Source organism: Pezoporus wallicus, unplaced genomic scaffold, assembly GCF_028554395.1.
Source record: "Pezoporus wallicus isolate ANWC-B61680 ecotype Strahan unplaced genomic scaffold, APGP_CSIRO_Pwel_v1 contig_2348, whole genome shotgun sequence".
In the NCBI taxonomy this organism is placed as follows: domain Eukaryota; kingdom Metazoa; phylum Chordata; class Aves; order Psittaciformes; family Psittacidae; genus Pezoporus; species Pezoporus wallicus.
The window spans coordinates 456,305-479,126 of NW_026636985.1; the positions used below are offsets into that span (position 1 = coordinate 456,305).

Here is a 22,822-nt window from a genome sequence, read left to right on the forward strand (position 1 = left end):
TTTCTTAAATATCAAATACAAAGACAAATGTCTCCAAATTAGAAACCCTCGAGCCAACTTTTATACATCTTTATTTTTCCCTAAGTTCGGGAAAGTGCCAGGGCCGCTCTGTCACCACTGACTCCACAGGCAGCATCAGCAGCAGGGTGTGTGAGTGACCGATGATGGGCCAGGCTGAAAGAAGCTATTTAATCCCTTTAAAGAATCCTTCCCCTTGTAGAACATATTGGACAAACATATGGGAGTTCTGGGAATTATTTAATGCCAAATGAACTGAAATTGGTTAATTAGATGAACTCTCACACTTGTTGCAAGTAGCAAGAGTCATCTCTGTGTAATAAGTGACATGGCATTAAGACTCTCATGCAGTTCTGAGCCATTTATTAGGCAAGGCAGGAAAAGGAAACATTACCAAATGCCAGCATTTAATATACCCAATTCCATGCTGGAATACTGTGAAGGTTAACTGGAGAAGTGAAGAGGAAACTATGACAAGTACCCTCCTTTCTTTTTCTCTGGATGCAGTGAATTTCAGGGAAGAATTTAGTATTTGCCTTTCAGTATTTACTCTCCCAATGGGAGAGTAATCATGAGCATCTGCACCAGAGACCTGATGGTGGAACAAGGGGGTGTGTGTGCATGTGTGTGATATTTTTATGTCCTTCTTACCTGGATTCCTTTTGAGTGATGGCAAGGTAGATTTCCCATGAACTCTCCTCGGGAATTGCTCCATGTGGTATCAGCAAACTGACTCCTACAAAAGAGCAAAGCCAGAGCTTACCTTTGGGAAAGGCTCTGGAGGTAAAGAGCAGTGCACAGCTGGCCTCTGATTTACAACACTTACAAAGGCCAACTGCGGGAGCAGAGGAATGCTCCTCTGAAATAGTGGTTCTGCTACAACATTGTATCAGATGAAAGGAACCACATAGTTATTAATTTAGTTATTAATTTAACTGTTTTAGAGCCTGGAATTATCTAGAATCATATAGACCCTCATGCCTAAAAACTTCTTGCTCCAACAGAGCTCTTAAACAGGTGAATTCCCTTTGTTCTGTGTCCCTGAGTGACACTGGATTCACACTGGATTCGCATTCCCTTTGTTCTGTGTCCCTGAGTGACACCGGCTGTGGCTGAAGGCTGCTCTGCATCCTCAGGTACAGGCAGACATCTTTGTCTACTTCACCACTTAGAAAGGGAATAATCTGTGGAAACAAAAGCTACCATCAGCTGTTTCCTTAAGGCTGAAACAGCTGATGCAAGAGTATCCAACATAAGGAATTTCATTCAGCATAATATGAACATGATGATGTAGTGCAACATACTGCAGGGCCAGGATTTTTAACATCCTTGATCTGATTCTAATTTGGTGCCGTATGTTTTCAGCTAATTTAACAACTTCTTCAGTCTGAAGTTCATCCCACGGAACTCTGAAGTCACAAAACAAACTCTCCTTCTTAATGCAAATTGAGCAGCTCCTCTGCGATGTGTCGGTGCACAGCCCAGTCCTGAACTGCAGCTGACTTCGAAGTGCCCCACCCTGGGAATCTGTCTTGCTCTTAGGCTAAAAGCAAGAGAAACCCAGAAAGCCAGGGGCAAATGCTAACGAAAGGCACGCTGGAGTCCTCTCGGAGAGAGGAAGCCGATCTCCAGGGATGGCTGTTTGTTATATGCTGCAGCCTTCAGTCACATAATGAAGTCTGACAATGTTAACACAGTCAGATGTTGATGCTGTAGGTTCTGCTTTGAATATGACCCCATTATATAAGATGCTGATCCAGTATCGATCTCCTTCCTGGGGAGCCCTTCTTTTGGATCAGGATCCAAGTAAGCAACAGCTTTGATTAATATGACTTTCATGCTGAAAACATCAAGAGAGGCAGTAATTTATAACAGTTCAAATAGGCATAATGCCTCTTTACTACTCATCACAAGCTTTCTTCTGATCAGTCATCTCCTGTGTGGGCAACATGCTCTACTTCCCAAAATTTGCATTAAGAGAGCCCCTTTTTCTTTCCTTTCTTTTATCTACTTATAGAACGCTCCATCAGGCAAAGTAAGTTTGATCTAAAATTATTCTATATGCTTTCAATGAGAAAGGATCTACCCACCTGTGTTTGGAACCACTAGACGGCCTCCCAGGTGTCCAAAAATGGCAGTTGTCTTCAGTTCACTTGTGGTTGAAATAGAAGACAGGTTCTGAATGTACGTAGCCTTGTTTCTAGCCTGTATTGTACCAAAAGCTCTGTTATTCCCATGAGGAAAAGTCCCAGAATGCGCCTTTCCATGGTACTCGGCTCTCTCTGTCACCCCTAAGGACACCATGAATGAACTCTGAACTTTGACTTTGATGTCTGACAGCGGGTTGAACAGTGAAGACTCTGTCATCAGCTCCTTGTCTATGGGGTCCTGCAGGCAGATGGGCCCGCTGTATGTTCTGCTCACCGTCAGGTCGGGCTGCATGGATGAGTTCAAAAGCAGGGAATTACCTGGGAGGAACCAGACCCAGAGTTAGTGTCAAGGTGGTAGAGAGAAATCTCAATCAAAGACTTGCTCTTCCTTCCTGATACCCTCAGAGCTCAAAAAATCACGTAAGCTGATGTTAAAGAACGGATAAAATGGTGCCACAGATCTAACAAGTCCTCTGACCACTGTGTCTGCTGCACTTGAGGCAGCTCCAGAGTGCAGGAATCCAAAAGGAATTCCCCCTTTGTTTGGGATTCAGGTTTGTGTGAATGCCTGTTTGCTCTCTGTCTACCTGCAGACCTTTACTGTGAATGCCAACTTCATGTGTGAGGGGAAGTGGGTTGACGAGGAAGTGGGACAAGAGTAATGTATGAAGAAAACACCAGAGTTACTCATTTAGAAGCACTTTAGCTCAGAAAATCCTCTGAAAAAAAGAGAAGGAAAGGATAGATTTGAGGTCTGAAGTTTTTGGCTGGTTTGGTCCTTTTTTGTTAAGGTTTTTTTGGTGGTTCTTTGGTTTTTAGTAAGGGGCTGCAGGTTGGGTTGCTAACATTAGAAATACATTTCTGCAGAGACTAGAATGTGGATCACACTGGTGTGTTGTCCATATGTCAGGAATGTGCTCCCTTTTCTCAGCAAATCCTGAGAACTGGCCTTTTTCCACCTGAACTGTTTAGTTCACAAATGCTCTTCTTTAAACCTCCCACCAAGACAGAGAGCCCAGAGTACCTGGCACTGAACTAATCACATCCTGGCATATGAGCAACTGCCGCAGTCAGGTATTTTAGAGCATCCAGAACGAATGTCTTTGAAGCATTAAGTCAAACAAACAATTCCCCAGACTCAAAACCAGGCTTTAAAAGGAAAAAGTCACTATTTGAGACAGTCACTGGGAATTACATGACTAATTAAAGGCTTGAGGTTTTAAATTAGTGAGTAAACATCCTTCAAACATCCTTGTCTCCCTTTATCCAGTCTCTTGCAGTACGTGCCTGGTGGGGAACGTCTCCCAGAAAGTAAAGCAAGTGTAAAGACGACAGACCCCCCCCCAAACTGTGCAACATCTTCCCAAAGAGAGGAGAGACATGGGGATGTTTCACCCCCCAACTAGCATACCCACAGTAAGGCAGGTCTCTGTGATAGAATGTCAGCACAGAATTAAAGAAACACACTCTTTGGAAGTGATCACCACATGTATTCCTCCCCTTCCTTTCTGTCCAAAGGCAATAACATCCCAGAGAACACCTGAGAGCTGCTTTTAGTGAAAATAAGGATTTCTGCCACGTTGCGTTGTGTTGGTGGCTTTCCTGAGTTTGTTTTTCACATCAGTACGTGTTTATTCCCCCCAGAATGTGGACATCTGCATGTTAACAGCAGCTCATAAAATACTTGAAGTTGGGTTTCTTGAATGAACAGTAAAAACTTGTCACTTCTAATAGATTAAAGGAAATAGAAGGTCTGTAATAGAACGGCAAGGAACTGCAGACATGCTTCCTGGGGTTGTTTTGATTTGTTTGGGCTTTTCCTAAGTCACAAATGTCCTCGTAAAAGCTGGTGACAGTATTTCTAAAGCACTTAAGAGCCTGGTCAAGAAAGATTATGCACTTGTCCGTGTTACCATGACAGACAGCAGACAGTAAGAGACAGCTCTAAGCACCAGATCCCGTTCCTTGCACCGCAGCTTTCAGCGCAGCTGCTCAGCAATAAGCCGCCCTCCCACCACCACTCATTGAATATGAGCTTAGTAACTCTTTGCAGTAGGAGCTCTGGAGAGAAGAGAATGAAATCACACCACTAACCTTGTCTGACTGTTTTAAAATTAAATGTCTGGAAGCCTCCTGTCAGTGCAGATGAATCAATCACATCCACGCCGTACTCACTCTGACTCCGCCTGTACAGGGTGACGCCGACCACCAGCACGGCTACAGCGATGACTGCGGCTCCCAGGCCAGAGTACAGGGCGATGTCACTGGCAGTCTCAATGTCTGAAAGGAGAAAAGCAGGTGCCAAATCAGCAACACACACACGAACGTTCCGCCTGGTGCTGGCTGGAGCGAGCAGAGGGGTGATCTGAGGCTGGGGAGGTGACGCTTGAGACATAGATGTGGAGATCACAGCCCTTAAAGGCCGAGTCTTTCTATCACCGAGTTTGCGTTCTGGAGCTAATCCAGGAGGTCATGAATCCCTTGATAAACCTTTGTGCAGCTTTCTCCTTCCCTCCCCTCTTCCTTTTCCATGTGAGCTTTAGTACAGGAAGGCACAGTCCATTTCTCACTGCTCAGAGGGGCTGAGGAGATCCCACTTAAAGACCTTCAGTCTTTAGAACCCAAACAGTGTCTGTGCTGGCACCCGTGCATTAAGCTCACAACCAAGTTTTCTAAGACTGGAAACTTACAGCAGAGAAAAAGAACTCATTGCTTTGAGTGAATCCAAATGAAACCTGCAATATTATGTAATTGAATTATCCAGTCCCACTATCCGAGATCTTCTGGGATTTGGGACCACGTACCATGAAATTAAATTAGTTGGCATTACTTGTCTTAGATAGTTCCCTTAATGCCAAACTCTGGTTTAGAGGAGGAGAGGAACCTGGATTAACCCTATACATCATCTCTTATCCTGTATGTGGTGCTTCTGCTGTCTAGTGTGAAGCACTTGGTACACAAAGTGCATTTATTAGTAACAGAAGCCAGAGACAAGAAGTAACCAGGAAATCCAGACTCCTCAGTATCAGTAAATAAACCACAATGGACAGAAATAATAAATAGCCAACTACTGAACTCACATGGTATTTGGGGGAAGGCTTCTGCCAGGTGTAACAGCTCTAACCCACTTAGAACATTACATTTGCCCCAAAGTAAAAGGTTGGAAAAAATCCCAGAGAGGTGGACATTGCAGAAAGGAAACTGTTAGCTGGCAAGGCAATTGTATGGGACTAACAGTGGGAGATGCCCATATTCCCTTACACCAGACAGGAAAAGGAGATGCAGAAAGACAGGGTCCTAAGGGAGGGCTGGAAATCCCACACATCAAACCAGGCCAACCTGAATCCCAGTCCAGTGCCAATCACATACTGGTTTACCTCTGGTTTATCCTCTACAATCAGGTGCAGAAAAAAAAGTACAGAAACTGACTGTGTTTCTATTTCTTCCAGTTTTCTATCCCCAAGCTATTTTGTTGTTGCAAACTCTATTGCTGGCTTCATTTTTGTGGGTATTTAGTACAATGAATAAGCCAAGAGAAGGGATGTGATGTGGTGGGAGAGTCTTCTTCCTACAGAACCACTGAGAGCTGGTGGTTATTTTACCGTAAAGCCTCTTTAAGCCCTTCATTTTGATCATTACTTTAAAACAGAAAAGTACTGAAAATTTGAATTGCCTTTTCTACCTTCGTGGGATACTAAATTATAAAGCCTGAAACATGCAGAAATAACCTATCAGTAAAAAATTACTGCCACCATAATGGCAACAGGTAGAAAATTGATCTCTTGCCATCAGAACCAGCATGTAAAACACACCTCAAGTTCTCACCTGTGAGTAAGTGCAAGTTATTACTCTAAATCTACATAAATAGCTTGGCTGCTTCTGTTCAATTGATTCAGACGTCAGGCAATTTAAGTTTCATACTTTTATAACCGCACACAGGTTAAAGCTGAGAGCAAGAACAGAACTTTCAACATGAGAACAGTCTTGACTCAAAACCTTTCTGGAGAGAATCTTGCTTTTAGTGAACACTGTGAAGTATCCCTAAGCTTCAGTTCCATAATTTTCTATACAGGATGTTATTATAAAAAAATCTTACAATTATTCTGATTGAATTTTCTTATCTTTAATAAAATGGGCATTGTTCCGTTTCACAGAAGACTCGGAAGAGCTATTCCAAATCTCTTCAACCTTCCTCTCTTATCTAATGGCTAATTCCTTCTGCGGGAGAGCAGACATTAAAGACAAAAGCAAAGCATGGCAAACTGGGGAACGGGCTCATTTTCTGCTTCCATTTGTTCCCAGAAGGGACCAAAGTGAAAACCAAACAAACTAGAAAAGAAAACATTTCTAGTCATCCAATTACTGTGTAATGAAGCGCATCCTCCCGGCCAGCGGCGCAGGGACGCTGCTGGAGCACCGCGAGTTCAGCCACTCCAGTGCCACGATACATGTCGGTGGTAATTGTAGCCTATATTTCACTCCACCTCCTGACACTGTTACACAACATTTATTGAAAGCACATTTGATGGTAATGAAGTTTCTATTAACTATGATTAAGTTTCATAAAGCACCTGAAGATAATTTAAGATGTGCAGGAGCAGAAAATGAAACATTTGGTTTAGTACATTAGGAAACGTAATTGATTAAATTATCTCATTTACAATAAGTGCTTTCAGGAGCTATGCAGGGCATACATCCCCTGTTTGCCATTAGAGTTTGCTATAAGAACGGGAAGGGTTTTCCAGCTTTCCACCCTGCCCTGCTTCCCTGTCCCTCATTGTGGTTCCCGCTCCCTCACACAGTCAGTTCTTGAGAACAAGGAGCAAAAGCCAGAGAGCTGTGCAAGAGGCTACTTAGTAAAACAGTTTGTTTCTCAGTGATCCTCATAATTGACTTTGATTTTGCATCAGTTCATGCACTCTTAAACCAAGGTCCTGTTCTGCTGAACAGCAAGAAGCTGTTCTATGGCTCTAACCCCACAGCTACAACCAAACCCGTTAATTCTCCTGGTTTCTTACATGAGAAAATCAATTCCACTGAAGTTACTTCTGTAATAAATCAGAAAATAAAGTGATTGGACTGATACTCTTTCAAGACTCTCTAATTAAATGGGAACTGTGCAGATAAAACCACAGCAATTCCTAAGCTCAGTTCAAACACCTCTTACGCTCCAGGAGCTGGACCCACCTCAGACAATGCAAACAACTGCATGTGTTACTTCTCAGTACAGGTGGATTGTCGATTTAAGACCTTGAAAGGAATGAGGCCAAAAATGTGTTGATAAATCCATTTGCCAGAATTCAGTGATGGTGTTTTTTTCTGGAAATTAAACAGTCAGAAGTCCTGCAAACTTTGCCCAGGGTTTATGACAGAACAAAGCACTGTTCTGTGCACAGAGGCTGACTGTGGGTTGGATGAAATCGTATCCTTCAGTCAGTTCACTCCAAGTGTGCTGCTCTGAACTAGAATTCCACTGAAATCAGTCTAAGACTCAGAAACAAAAAGTGCAGGAGAGAAGCCCCAGCAGCATGTAAATGAGAACTGTCTATAGGGCAATGCAGATAAAGTCCCTTCACCAGCTGATAAACGCTGAAAGGGGCTGAACAAGTTCAGAGCCAGTGGTGGAACCAAGAAAGCACAAACCCCTGTATTAATTTCTCATTTTCTAATTACAGACCTGCAAGAGACCAGCATCAAGCCATGCACAACGCAGAAAGAGCTCCCACTCAGACACAAATGACTATTTTCAGGCTAAAACTACCACCACAAAGTTGCTAAGAAGATGCTGTCAGTAGCTATGAAAGCCTTTCACACAACCTTCAGCTTTATTCAGCTCCTGAGCAAACAGGATGGCAGAGAAGATGAGAAAAATCGTATTTACAAGAGAAAAAAAAAATAACTTACTTTGGGATTTTATTTCATGAAGAGGTTTTTTATCTGAGAGAGAGAGAGAGAGAGAAAGTTGCACTTAATAAATTTACATGGAGCATATCTGTTTCCACTATCGCTTCTGTGTAGCTCTAGACATGAAACATCGTCTCCTTGTTTGCTCACAATGTGAATATTTTATGTTGTCCACAGCTTTCCCTTCATTTCCCCCCCCCTTTCTTTTGTTTCTAAATCTCTTTCTTTCAGGCTGTTTCTTTGCAGTTGTTTCTCCCTTGGTTATTTCAACTCTTTGTTAGTTTTACTGGGTGCTTTGATTCGGAATATTATATAGCAGTAAGGAAATTCAATGCTTTGAAGCAGCTCATGTGGCAAAGAACGTTAAGAATTGATTATTTCTTTATGTGTTTGACAGATGGAAAGGTAATGGACAATTAAACAAGTAATTTATAAAATATAAACATGTACAATATATTCACATTTATGTATCTAAAGATGGCAGCTATAATTTAATATATAATAATGGCATCTATATGTGTATATAAAGAACACAGAGATGAATATGCTACCACGCATATGCAATTATATTTGAGTTGTAAGGAAATTCCCTTTGACTGAGTTGTTCCCCGGTTTCTCTTTTGATGGTTTTGGATGAAGGATCGGGGACTGGCTTCCTCAGGGGTGGGTTATCAGCACAACCACCATTACTGCATCCTGTGCCTTAGTGGAAACCACGCCATGGTCCAGGATGCTCAGTTGAGTGTTTTGCTGGGTGATGATGTAGAATCATAGAGTCATAGAATAGTTAGGGTTGGAAAGGACCTTAAGATCATCCAGTTCCAACCCCCTGCCATGGACAGAGACACCTCACACTAAACCATCTCACCCAAATGTAAAGCAAATGGATTATGAGGCACCTTCTGTTATTTTTACTATCTCAAAACATGATCAGTTTAATAATACTTAACCCAAGAGATTCTTGGATTTGGGCTTTGCCAAAGTTTGCTGGGAGGGGATTTCCCTTCTTAAGGTTGTTTTTATCTTTGCTGGAAATGATGGACATAAACACCAACTGAATTGTGTCACACTGAGCTCTGCAATAGGAACAAACAGTTTGATGCTGCTGACATCACGCTCCCTACAGCAGAGACTGAAATGCATTTCCCAGAAAGCCTGGTGGGACTGCTGGGCCCAGAAGCCTCTTGGCAATACTCAGTATCATGGCTGACTGAGAAATGGAAAACAAAATTACTGGTGATTTATGATGCATTAGTAAAAAACCATGTTTGTACTTCATCTGCTGATGGCCTACTTGTTTGTTTCTTTTGGGGGCACTGGGAAAAGAAATCAATAGGTTTTGAAGTTATAAAACATAACATTAAAGCACACAGATAAAAGTAAATCAAAATGCTCTGTGAAACCCTCTCTTCTATTAAGCAAAGAAAAAGCTTTCACCTCTGCAAGACAGAGAGAAATCCACCATGGAAGAGTGTACTATGGAGAATACTGGTAGGAATCAACAACGAAAGAACAAATATGCAAGAAATGAGTCAGGTATCAGGAATCGTGTGAGTGAAGGGGATTTGGATTGGGTCAGCCTCCAGTTTCCCCCCAGCCCGGCAATCTTTCCTACCTATCAAATCCCCAGCTAATTCTACCTTTCTCCTGCATTTAAGTTTCTATCTATTCAATTGTTACAAGTCCCAGAAGAAATTCCCTGAAAGAAGAGCACTTTCAGCTGCTCCTCAGTTCCAGACTGGACTGTCTGGATCCAGCCAGAAAATCAAATGCCAAAGCGAGGAACAGGATGTTCCTGAGGATGGAAGAGCATCACCTCCAGGCTCTGCCCAGCCTCTCCTGTCAGGGACCAAGTACCTGTGAGGAGACCCCAAAGTTATCTCCTCTTCACCAACTGACTCCAAACTTGGAAATCCATGCTAGGGATTAGTGGTTTTTCTGCCAGTTCAATCTGCCCTGTGCTTTCCTGGCATCTTACACTCTCGCCCTTACTTACACTGAAGTTCTTACTTGTTAACCAAAGAAATGTTTCGTTTCTATTCTTGCCTCACAAAAGGAACAAAGTTAACAAGTTGTGCCTGATAAATAACCTCCAGGAGATTAGTTTTCTGTAGCGCAGCACTGCATTTCCTTCACAATTCCCCAGGGGATGGAAAGCAGAGCAGAAAAGGCACAGACTGGAAGATGAACAGGAGAAAAGGATTTTTAAAAAACAGGGTAATTGCATCAATTCCTGTTAGCTGAGAAAGCAATTACAGCCCTAAAAATACTCTGACACAAGTAGATACATACAGCTCGACCCATAAAGGAGGGAGAGCAGCACAATGCAAGATGAAAGAAACGGGAGACTCTGAACACTTCCTGGTACCCCCACCCCAGCAGAGGAAAGGAGCTGGTGGAACACAGAGAACACACAGCCCCGAGCTGATGGCAGCTCCACTCATTACCCAACAGCAGCAGCTTTCATGTCACTGGGGCTTTAGCTTCCTCTTTCACTCCTCGGAGCTCACTCAGTTCCAGACAAGTGCTGTTACACAAAGGATAATCCTGACAACACGCTCAACTCCAAACTATACCAGAGCAGAAATCCACCCCCCCCAATACCTGGAGATCAGTTTCTGATCCCACTATTAGGTGCAAAATTGCTGGTGTTTGCAGCAGAGACAGAATCTTGCTTTCTGTTTGTCTCTGAATTCATTGCAGAGTGTTGTTGTTAGTTCAGTTTCCCCAAATCCCATCTCACCTTTGCAGGGAAAACTCAGCAGCAGCAGCAGATCCCCCCCACTGATACTCAGCATAAGCTGAGAATTTAGTTGTGTTAATTTTAAATAGCATTGCTTTGATGTCAATACATGCACCCCGAGTAGGCTTAGATTTTAAATGGCTTTCCATTTAAATCATAAAATGTGGGGTTTATTACTTATGCCACTTATCCTTTGTAAAATGATTCTGATAGTTCATTTCAACATCAAAGTTGCGTTTTACAAGCTTTGTGTGCCACAGTGACACAGGTTGATTCCATCTGTGCAAAATTTACTCCCATTTTCAAACAGGCTTTTTGTATCTTTTTACCCATAATGATCCATTTATTTAAAGGCAGCAAGTTCTTTACACACAGCATATTAAGAACATTTTAAGTCAATTAAGAGCACTTTAAGTCCCATTTGTAGAAAAGTGATTTGCAGCTGAAAGAGAAAGACTTTGCTATTCCAGACACTTCTTTTCAGACATGCACCACTGACTTCTGTTTGCACATGGGGGTGCAAACCAGTTACACGTTCTTAAAACTGCATCTATAAAGTGATTCTAAATGCCACAGCAAAGAAGAATTGGAATTCTTGTGCAGAGGCAGTGGTGAATCCTGGGCTGGCTCCATTGATTTCAGCTTGTTGGGGCATTTTTCTTTTTTACTGCAGTGCCATTAGTCAGGTTAGTGGTTCATTAACAATAATCTTTGCACCAGGGGCTGTACAAACATAAAGCAGAGGGACAGGCCCTGATGCAAAGAGCTTGACTTTATACAAAGCATTTGACACACAATGAAAATAGTAATTAATAATTCAGGTAATTATTAAAACTAAGTTAGTTGTCACGTTGTAACTATTCCAACGGACCACCTATCACACCACTTGGTGCCGTGGGCTTGTGTCTAGTGCTTGCTATTGGCGTCCTTAACAGGGAGCTGAAGCAAAGCAGGAGCTTGGAAGCTCTGCTTTGTTGTAATCTATTCAGTGGATAAACAGAGAACTATGTCTCTGGGGTTGTCAGTTTGCCCTCTTTCGTAGGCATCCAATTTAATAACAGCAAAAATAAATACTCCTGCACTATCTGTGCAATCACTGATGGGGCTGTCATGGGATGGATTTGATTTTTATCCTCTTTTCTAAACCCTGCTTTCTGAGGAGGAAGGTGAACTGGCAACTGCCTCCTTACGGCCTGAAGTAGTTCTGCTTTCAACCTCGATGTTCCTCTGCAGCACCTTTCAGAAGGCAGCCTGCTTCATGTCCCACAGCCAACATTACATTGGTATCTGCCAGAAAATGCCAGCCCCAGCCCTGTGTCATACCCCCCTGTGATGAATTGAACCGTTTGGACCAGCTGACATCCCCCTCTGTCTTCCTGCTGAGGAACCCACCTCTCGCTCAAGCTGCAGGCCATGCAGATGTAGATCCTGAACGCCTGAACTCCCCATGGAGGAGATTTGCTTTTATTTATCTTCTGGGTTAAAGGCAACAACTGGAATAAACTTTGACCTTAAACAGCTCTTGCACCAAGAGCATTCGTTGTGGGGCTTTGCTGGCTCACTTGCAAGACAAGGTAGGAGGCCGAGCAGGACACTGAAATGTGCTGCAGCGTGTGATTGTAATTACACATTGCACAAAGCCTTCATTTGGATTTTCAAACTCGTAACTTCAAGGTGAAGTGTGTGCTGTGTGGACGTCCACTTTCACACATGCAGCCCTCTGAAAACCATCTCTTTCACAGCCGGATTTGAGGCACGAGCGCTGCGCTGACACGGGTGTGTGGCACACGCTGCACTCCCTGGCTCACAGCACACATCTCAGGCCATACCTCCCAGTCCCAAGCCAGCACCGACCGTTCCTCACCTTGAATGCAGAGCCCTTCCGTGCAGTTCTCCGACTCCTGGCTCACGCCCTCGCAGTATTTGCCCCCGTTGCGGGGAGGCGGCGCGATGCATTCCCGAACCCGCAGGTGCTCGCACTCGGGGCTGCACACAGACCACTCGCTCCACACCTCCCAGCTTCCATCCACTGAATGGGGAGGAAGGAGAAACAAGTGTCATCACTGTGTTCGGAGCTGGTGTAGTCAAGGTCCTGCCAAGAATACCCGTTTCCTATCTCTCCTCAGGTCACAGCAAGTAAAGTTTCATTCCGAGGAGAAATAAATAGAGTTTGGTCAGATGTGATGTTAAAATCCAGCATTAGGATGCACCTCCCCAAGCGTGCAGCATGGGAGCTTTTAGAATAGCACCAGTGTGTAGCATTCTGCAAACAGAGTCAATTAAAACGGCAGGAGGAAGCATTTCCTCGGCTTCTAAAGTTTCAGCACAAATTCTACCTGAAGCCAGGCTGACGTCGAGGCTGTGCATTTTCCTACCAGAGCAGGGTTGGTGACATCTACAAAAAGACCAGAGCAGACCTGGCCCTGCAGACTTCTGGCTAATGCCCTGGGCAGGAGAGAGGATCAATCTGTTGCTCTGCTGACTGATTTATAGCTGTCTCTGACCCTGTCCGATAATGAGAAGGGTTTCCACAGTTCCCTTTCTCTCTCATGCACAAATCAAACCAAAGAACAGTCAGATGTACAGAGACATGTTTATATCATACGAAGTTTTTAAATCCCAGTTCAGCGCATGTTGTATTTAAAAACTCATAAAAGCCAGGAGAGATTTGTCAGAGTCCAGACAATTTATGATGTGACCACAGACTAACACAGTCTCTTACAACACACATGCACACAGTTCCACTGACTTTCTTTAGCTCTATGTGTGAAACACCAAACCCAGAATCTGACAAGGGAGGCTTCAGGTGAACAAATAAGGAAATGGAGTATCCAGGGGTCCATGCCCCATGTATGGCCCAAGCTCAGCTTCCAAAGGTTAATATATATGGAAAGCAAACTTCTGCCAGCTAAGTTCTCAGTTTAGGTTTCTCCATTTCCCTTTATCATTCCTAATGTCACCTCCCCTTCCCTGTACCACCCCCACTAACATGATTTTCCTACTGAACCAGCTGCTGTTGTTATTTAGTTATCTTCAGTGTAAGTTAAAGCACTGACAAACCTGGCACGTCAGGCCATAGCTGCTTGTGACCTGCTCACACCTACATCAGGCTCTGAGCTGCAGTCTAAACAAGGACGCAAGTGTTTCCCATTTCCTTTTTGACCTCGATGGGTTCGTCTAAGCACAACTGGCATTTGAGGCTGAAACAGCTCTCCCACGAATGTTACCCAGGGTCAGTCCTTAGCAGACTGTATGTATCTCACCAGGGCAGAGAGAAGTGCAGGTGATTTTCTGTACAGACATCCCTTCACAAAAGGCACCTCCATTGAGCGGAGCAGGGTTGGTGCAGGTCCGGGAACGCTTCTGCCAGCCCCGACCGCAGCGAGCGTTGCAGTTGGACCACTCGGTCCAGGATGACCAGCCTCCATTAACTGCAAAACACCAACATGCCGGAGGCTAAGAGCCATCAACCAACACATCTGATCAGATCATGTCATTCAAAGGCAGAAGTTTGTTTTTTTACTCTACAGGCAAATGCCAAGCTGCAGTAGGAACATCGCTGCACATCAGTACACAACCACATCAAGGCCATGGTGTCAGAGAACACAAGCATTTGTTCTGGAAGAGTACTATGCTGTAAGTGCAATGACTGACAGAGCCTGGGAGGCAGGCATTTCAATTCTCATAAAATAAGCTTTGCTCAAATCGTAAACAAGACTTCCTGACTTTAAAAAGGGTGATTCAGGAATGCTCTGCCTTCCTGAGAGAGGAAGGTAATAAAGCCCTGGTTCTGCTCTTCTATCCTTTGCTGAGTAATATCTAGATTCAGTAGATCCAATTAAGGCAGCCCTTTATGTACCTCCCCAGGCTTGTGCTCCAGGCTCTCCTGGTACAGGCGAGGCTTATCTCTGTGGTTTAGTTTATAATTGGATCTTCGTACTATCTGGAGCAAGAACTGCTATTATTGACATAAGTTCTGGGAATCCATCACAAACAAACCCCTCGTAATTCCAATCTCTCTAAGAGCAGGAGGCATCTCAGCCTTGAGCAACAGAACTGAAATTAGCCGTTTGATTCAGAACCAGCTGGATGCTAAAAATACGAAGTACTCCAGCACTAACAGCACACACATCTATGTTCCTCTGTAACGAGCACGTTCGCACTGACCGTACACCACGACCGTGGCAGACATGCTCCTTCTCTTGGCAACGATGTTGGCAGCCATGCAGGTGTAGTTCCCCGAGTCAGAGAGGCGTGCCTGTCGAATGATGAGGTTGTGATCTGCTCTGGTGTCAATGTTCTCATCCAGGTTGGAATCTATGGGCTCCTCGTTCTTCAGCCATTCCACCTGGAGCAGAGAAGAACAGGAAGTAGGAAACGAAAAGATGGAAGCAGGAAATCTGCTAAATTGTATTTCAGTGATTTCATTAGTAAATGTCATTGTGATCTTTATCATAACATTAAAAGTGAAGCTAGGATGGGATTCCCAAGCAGGCAGACATTCACAGACTCAGAAACTATTCCTCTGTTCCTGTCGTGAAGACCCTAGAGCTTATTAACAAAGCACATCAAATTAAATGCTGGGTCATAGCAAAGTAGCAAATAATGAAAGAACAGAAAATGGCAAAGAGCTTGTTCAGAGCTGTATGGGTGTGGATTGTAAGGGAACCATTACTGTTCTACTGGGCAAAAAGGAAGGAAAGGAGAGGAAGAAGAAGGTAGGAAAAGAGGAGAGCAATTAATCACACTCTCCCTGGTGGGGTAGGTAACGGCCTCCTTCATGTTTAATCTGAGATGTGATGATAAAATTACTGATGTGATTCAATCACTGTCCTGCTTAGGGGATCCTTCTGGCTTCCCTAAGGAAAGGCAAAACAGGGAAATGTCTGGAAACCTGTAAAGCCAAACGCAGGCGCTTGATGCCTTGAGCCAACAACCTCATTGATCTGATTGGGAAGTATCTGCTTTGACTGCAGGAGCAGAGAACCCTGACCAATGCCCATGTGCAATCAGCCAACGACCGCACTGGGCTCCTATCCCGGCACCTCAGAGGAAGGTGCTGTGGGCTGGTAACTTAGAAAGTGACTGATTTTTAGTCAAAGAATATGGAAGAAAATGTCAACAGAGAAAAAATAAGAACTATTTACAACTACTGCTCTGGATATGCAGTGCTTCCCATGTCAAACAGTTGGACAGTGATCAGCGATCACCCAACCTTTGTAATAGGGTGGGTGACATGTAGTAAGTATTATTAATTCCACTTATTTTGAGCGAGAAACAGAAGGATGGAATCACACAGGGCTGAGTGGTCACAGATTCCCAATTTCCATAAACCCCAGAGAGCATTAGGATTTGTTGTGAAGGTACATAAATACCACGAACTGCTGTGCATAATGTATCTGAGGAGACCCAGGAATTATCTCCAAGGCATTTCTTGACTTGAAACATTACAAAGAAATAGTTAAGGCATGGTAAGCTACTGCTACAGAAGCGAAGCATTAAAAATAGAAACAGAATTAACACGTTCTGTTAAAAGACTAAATATGAGTTATTTTGATAGCTTTTCCAGACCTGAAGGAGGGGTGGCTGCGCCCTGGAGTCAAATCCCCTTCCCATCTCAGTTCAGACGAATAACCTCGTTAGGAACTTGCGGAAGGACCTGGAACTTTGTGGTAATGAGCTTATGGATTTCCTAGCTCCAGGCGTTCATTAGCGCTCTGCTCTGCGCAGATGGTCTGCGATTTGTACACTTCCCAGTTTACAAACAAATCTGCACAAGCTGACCAGCAAAGCCAATTACATTTCATGCCAGACAGCAGCTTCCCCTTCCAGTAGCATCCCTCACTCTGGGTGTGTGACTGACATGCCCCACAGCTTCCTATATCCCAGTCAGCTGAGAACTTACCCTGAAAGGAATCCAGATCTGTGGCACTGGTACCCTGCATGGCGACTATGGATTAAAGGAAGTCATTGGTTTACACATGTCACCAGAGGCATTTCCCGAGTGCGAAGTACATTACACACTGCATACAGAAAGCAGTTAAAAGGTTTTAGATCTGTATGCTCTTCCTTAAGCTGAAGTTAACCAAAAATGGTAACAGAGAGAGAATATCACCATCAAAGCTCACATCCGGCACTGGAGCCAGGCCTGGCTATTTCTGCATTCTTACAAAGCTCTGTCACCACGCTGCTTTGCTTCACTCCTCAAACCTGAACTTTACACCGGGATTACTTTTTTAACTGTCTCCTTCACAGAAGTTTCAAGAGTTTTGGGACCAGAGGCTTTGTGTGCCCCAGTGCACACCACAACAAACATTCCCATGCAGTTTCTAAGTGAGGAGCAGCACCTGACCCAGCCGCGCTTATGTGTGGGAGCCAGAGGAGACCTCCTTTGGCATTGTCAGGGCACGCAATCACCCTTTGGCATGAACCTCACACACACTCAGGTGTCCTCATTTCCACTGCTAGAAGCACTCCAGGCAATCTCCTGGCCAACATTCATCCCTACAACTGACACCTCACCTCTACTGACCACGGGTGGCCAGGCGCAGCTCTGGAGCAGCCACCAGCCAGCCCTGCTAAACCCAGTAACACTCAGCTCTTCCCTGAAGAGTGTTTCTTTGAACGCATTACATTCCCCTTGGTCTGAGTGAGAGGACGAACAATCAAGTAATCCATTCACTATTCAGCTTCCCTCTGCAGTGAACTGTACTACTCATTATCAGAGAGGGTTCCAGCAAAGAAACTAGGAATGCAATTTAAATTATGGAACAGCAGCACAAGCATAAATCAAGTGGCAGAAATTCAATGGTCGCAGTCAGAATTAAACTCACTTTATGTGCAGTGTAATGACAAACACAGTCGTGTCCAAAGAAATGACAAACATGTCTAGTACTACCAGAGCTACCATTGCACAAGGGCAGCTCTGGGGCAGCGGGCTCCGGGTACCCATGGCCGTGACTCTCGTGCTCCAGGGAGTTTTTCCTGTACACAGTTTTCCAGGAGGGAGCTCACACTGACCCCCTGTTTGCTGAGTCTGGGGCTGCCAGGCTTGGTGAATGAAAAACATTTACATTAAAGCAAAGCATTTCAAAGAATGATGATCACAGTGAAGGGAGAGCATTAAACAGATGGAACAGAAACATGAACACGTTGAGAGATGTGCGATCCAAAGAGGATTTGTAAGGGAGGGCAGCATTGCCTTTTGCTTTTTATCTGGAGGCTTGATGACACTGCAAATGCTCATCTCCTATTCCAACTTCCCCCTCCCTTGAAGAAAACTCAGATTTATTCAGACTCCTTCACTGCCATTGCCCCAGCAGTCAGAAATGGAGAACCAATGGATGGCTTTACAGGATAAACTGATAAAGGAGTCATGATGACAAAAGGTTGTGGTTACTTGCAGGGATGCAACCTTTGCAATAATTCAGCACACACACAAATACACAAACACAACCAAGCAAATGAAAGGCAAAGAAGCAGACCGTGTCTCCACACTGAAATGAGGCACGGTGTTCTGAGCTGCCACCCTGCAGGGCCTGAGGAGGAGACTCAAACCTCATCAGCATTTCACTCCTCCAGCTTCCTCATCAGCAGAGGTCACACAGTTGCTTGTAACGCAATTAAATACATTTCTTTTAAAGAATTAGGCTGTCTGAAGATCTGAAATGTTTCCATCTTGAACCAGGCTTAGTTCAAAACCTGCTATAATATGCCACAAGTTTATATAAAGACATCTGATTCCCCCCCCCCCCAAAATTAAATCTGCTCAGAATTAAAATACCCCCATCAATTTCTACCAAAGGCTAATCACATAATGATGTAGACAAGAAATGCAGGGGCAGGTATGGATTAACTCTGCTGCTACAGACTGGCTGGCAGTAGATGAATTAGCATAATCATAAATTTGTTCCTATTACAGAAAGCAATTATCAAAGCCCAGCATTATCAACGTGAAATCAGTTAAATACACCACAGCCCAGTCAGATTACAATGGGAGTTAGTGAACTCTGGTTTTGCTGTAAAAATAAAACTAATCCTAAATCATCCACATTTCTCTCTGCTGTATCCAATACTGAAACGGCCCATCAGCTCCCCATGGCAGCAGCACAACTGCTGCTTGAGCTGCTGCAGGTGATGGAGTCTCGCTGTGTTTAGCATGTGTAAAATAAAGAACACACATATGTCAGTCCCTTTTGTGTGTGTGTCCACACAGACACTATAGACAGACACCCTCCATCACCATGCAGGGGATTCAAACACTCTGGGGACTTGTGGCTACCCATGAGAACATTGATGGAGGGAGGGCTGAGTTAGACTATAGGAAAGCTTGGGCAAAGGTTGCTGTGGTTCCCTTAAAGCTCTGCCCATTTTATAGCTTTTGTGAGAAGAGAATGTTAGGCCCCAAAACCTCAACTGCTTTTGAGCCCAGTCACTGAGATTTAACACCCAACAGGAACACCACAACACAGAGGTCTTGTTGGCACACATGATAAATTTGGTGGGTCAGAAGACAGAAGACGTTGGTACTCCTGCTTTTAGATTATACTATACTGCCCCTTAAATACAACATAGAATCATAGAATAGTTAGGGTTGGAAAGGACCCCAAGATCATCCAGTTCCAACCCCCCTGCCATGGGCAGGGACACCTCACACTAAACCATCTCACCCAAGGCCTCGTCCAGCCTGGTCTTGAACACTGCCAGGGATGGAGCATTCACAACCTCCCTGGGCAACCCATTCCAGTGCCTCACCACCCTAACAGGAAAGAATTTCCTCCTTATATCTAACCTCAGCTTCCCCTGTTTAAGTTTGAACCCATCAGCCCTTGTCCTATCACTACAGTCCCTAATGAAGAGTCCCTCCCCAGCATCCCTATAGGCCCCCTTTAGATACTGGAAGGCTGCTATGAGGTCTCCACGCAGCTTCTCTTCTCCAGGCTGAACAGCCCCAACTTTCTCAGCCTAAACATCTGGCTTTCTCATGTGGTCAATAAACAGAGTACATATACATCAAAGACAATAGAGTCAGAATGTCAGCTTCTCTTGAGGAGAGAATCAATTGCTCTCGCAATGCAAGATAAATGCTCCAGGATTTTGAGATGGGAAAGGTCAACACCTGACTTATGGCAGCACAAATGTTTCTATAGCACGGACAACGTACAGGTTTAAATATGCTCTCTTTCAGATGGAGAAAGCAGCAAACACATCCTCAACAATCCTCTGAGCCCACTCCACTGTTCATGATAGCCTCACACGTCCCTCATCCTTTCTTTGTTCTCGTTTCCTTCTTCTCACACTTCCCCTCCTCCAGACACCTGCCTGCTGAAGGTGCCCACTGCCTTACAACGGCTACCATTAGCGAGGCTCAGAACCCTCCATCTCCTAATAAATACTATCAAAAAAACTATTTAGTGTGAAGCTGTTAAAAATACCTATATCTGTTTAAGACTGTACCTATATATGTTTAAGGTTGCTGATGTTGATTCCAATGCCATTTCTGTAGTTGCCCATGAAGGTACTAAATTTATTCAATGCAAATAATACAGAAGGCATCTCTACTTGAGCTCTTGGCTCCCAAAGAACAAAACTAACACTTCTATATTCAAAAGAACTGGGCAGTGCTGTATTTTCCCTGACTTTGCATTAAAAAAGGAGAGAACCAGCTGAGAACTTGTAAAACTCAGACATTTCTAGGTGAAAGCTTCCCTCTCCCCCACCCCAACCGGAGCAAGAAATCACGTCTGAAGCTGATTCCTTTCTACAGAGAGTTTCTTTCCATAGAAACTGTTTGCAATAGATTCTCCTCCACACCATGATTAGCAGCAGGTATGTCAGGCTGCTGACACGTTCTCCACTGCCTCTGGAGCAGGCTGAAGGAGGCTGGATCACGATGCTGACGTTTGTTTGTATGAATATTCTCCCCATACTCATCAGCTCAGGCCTCTGGCTAGAAACAGTTCTTTCTACATTGATTTAGGTCCCATATCCCACAGTCTTTAAGAGCCTTATGAAACATGGCTTTTAGTGGAGAAGAGCAAGACACATCCCTTTCAGTTCCTTTCAGATCTGGCAGGAGCCTCCTGTTTCTAAAACTTCAGGTGTGTCTGAGCTGGAGAAACTTTCTTCACTGCTGGAGTTTGGATGATTTGATTACAGCCATGCATTAAGATGGCAGCATGTCTTTGTTACACTTCTGTTTTGCTTTCTACCCTCAGACTCAAACAAAGAAGTAGGAGAAGCCTCCACCAGCATAAATCATTGCGGGAGATTAATAAAAACCAAAGGCCACTTTGCTGGATACAAACCATTCATATCTACCTTTATGATCCCACAGTTATTTTATCAACCCAATCAGAACTCATTAATCTTCCCTGCTCGGAGCCTATCGCTAGCAGCACACCAGAAGCAGGTCAGCTGTACCTGCTGCCTCTGTTTAAATTAATCCACTGAGGGAATACTGGTACCCGATCGTTTAATCACGGCGCTGTCACACCGTTCTGGTAAGCATATTTTTCCTTCATTAGATTGAAGGTATAATCTCATTACATAAATCTGACACACTGACTCACTCATCAGTCAGCCCAGGCTTTTGTTGGTTGTACTGTGGAAAACAGCACAGGAATCTTCCTTTGGAAGAGATGCGCTCAGTTGTTGGATCACCTGAGAGCCCAGGGCTGCTTGCTGCTTATGCTCAGTTTCTCTCCTATTGTTGCACTGTACGTGGTGTGCAGCCAGCGTATTTGCTCCATGAAGCTCCAACAGCAAGGGGAGGCAGGAGGGATGATTCGCACCCATGGCACTCCCTATACCATGGTTCATGCTCTGAGCTACATCCAGTTCAAAGCAAAGTGAATATTTTTGTGTGCTTTAAAAAACACAGCCAAAAATTCCTATTGCTGAAAAATCCAGAGGAGAATCAAGGCTGGCATGGGAGGGGGTGAGTCAAAATGCAATTCAAACATGCTTCTGAATAACTATAATGGGAAAGGTTACAGCCTGTATGTATATCTCAATTTGTAACACTAAAGGTGGGCAAGGACTTGACTCAGACATGCTATTTTAGAACACTGTTATAAAGACACACTGCTAAACGTGCCATTGCTAATGGTACATTGTCTGATTGTTGAAGGTATCATCAGATCCCCCCTGCTATTTCTGGAGGAGTAAGTATCTCACATTAATTGGAATGCTGGTTTTTACCCTGGTGCAAAGATTATGAATGAATCAGCATTAATAAACCCAAAGGTCATTACATGGCTTCCACAGTAGTTTTCCAGTGGGGGAGTGCACACAAAGGACTTCAACGACTGTAGAGTAAGCAGAAATCAATGATCGAGCAGAAACTCAGCTCCTAATCCCTTGACTATAAAGCTCAGCAGCACCAGTGAGCAGATGAGACTCATCCAGAGCTTTTCTTTTTCCCCAAGCAACTCAAATCTAAGTATATTTAGTAATGCACAGAACTTGTTTAAAAGTACGGGTGGCACAGTACATGTTCCTCATTATGGTGAATTAGGATGGTTAGAGAGACACAAACAGCTAAAGGCCCCAGGGATGGTGCTCATGGGGTGGTTGCATTTGTTTTGCAATGCACGGGTGTTTGGAAAGTAATTCTAATTGCCGTTGACACTGAAACCCAACAGTTTTAGATAAGATTATTGGGAATGTTTACAGTGCTTTGCTAACAGGGCTTCTGATAGGCGAGATCACGATTACCCCTAATTCTTAGAGATAAGAAACTCATCCCAGAAAGCTTATGGTAATTTAAAACTAAGAGTACAAATAAGGAGCATGAGGAGAAGGTGAAACGTGCTGCAGATCCAGCCTTCAGGAATCAGCAACAGAAACACCAAGCCACAGTTAAGTGACCGCAGCAGTCGGAGCTGCTGCTGGCAGAACAAGAGGCCAGCACTGAGAAAGCCTCCAATTACCTGTTTGCTCTTACCAGCAAAGCTTCCAAATCCTTGTAGGACTCCTTCACGCAATTACTTTCAGTATTTATAAT

The 22,822-nt window shown here is 44.0% G+C and overlaps 1 protein-coding gene across 5 annotated transcripts in view; it reads right to left on the reverse strand.

Annotated features, from left to right (window-relative positions):
• The window catches only part of UNC5D (unc-5 netrin receptor D), a 132,810-nt gene that overhangs the window by 14,051 nt on the left and 95,937 nt on the right, over nt 1-22,822 (reverse strand). For 2 of the 5 annotated variants that reach the window (XM_057402488.1, XM_057402487.1), the window contains exons 5-11: nt 14,983-15,163; nt 14,079-14,246; nt 12,680-12,844; nt 8,073-8,105; nt 4,263-4,448; nt 2,109-2,486; nt 670-754 (exon numbers count right to left, since the gene is read on the reverse strand). In XM_057402488.1, the coding sequence (XP_057258471.1) occupies nt 670-754; nt 2,109-2,486; nt 4,263-4,448; nt 8,073-8,105; nt 12,680-12,844; nt 14,079-14,246; nt 14,983-15,163 (1,196 nt within the window). The remainder of the gene's footprint in view (nt 1-669; nt 755-2,108; nt 2,487-4,262; nt 4,449-8,072; nt 8,106-12,679; nt 12,845-14,078; nt 14,247-14,982; nt 15,164-22,822) is intronic. The other 3 variants (XM_057402490.1, XM_057402491.1, XM_057402489.1) reach the window with 3 other exon arrangements.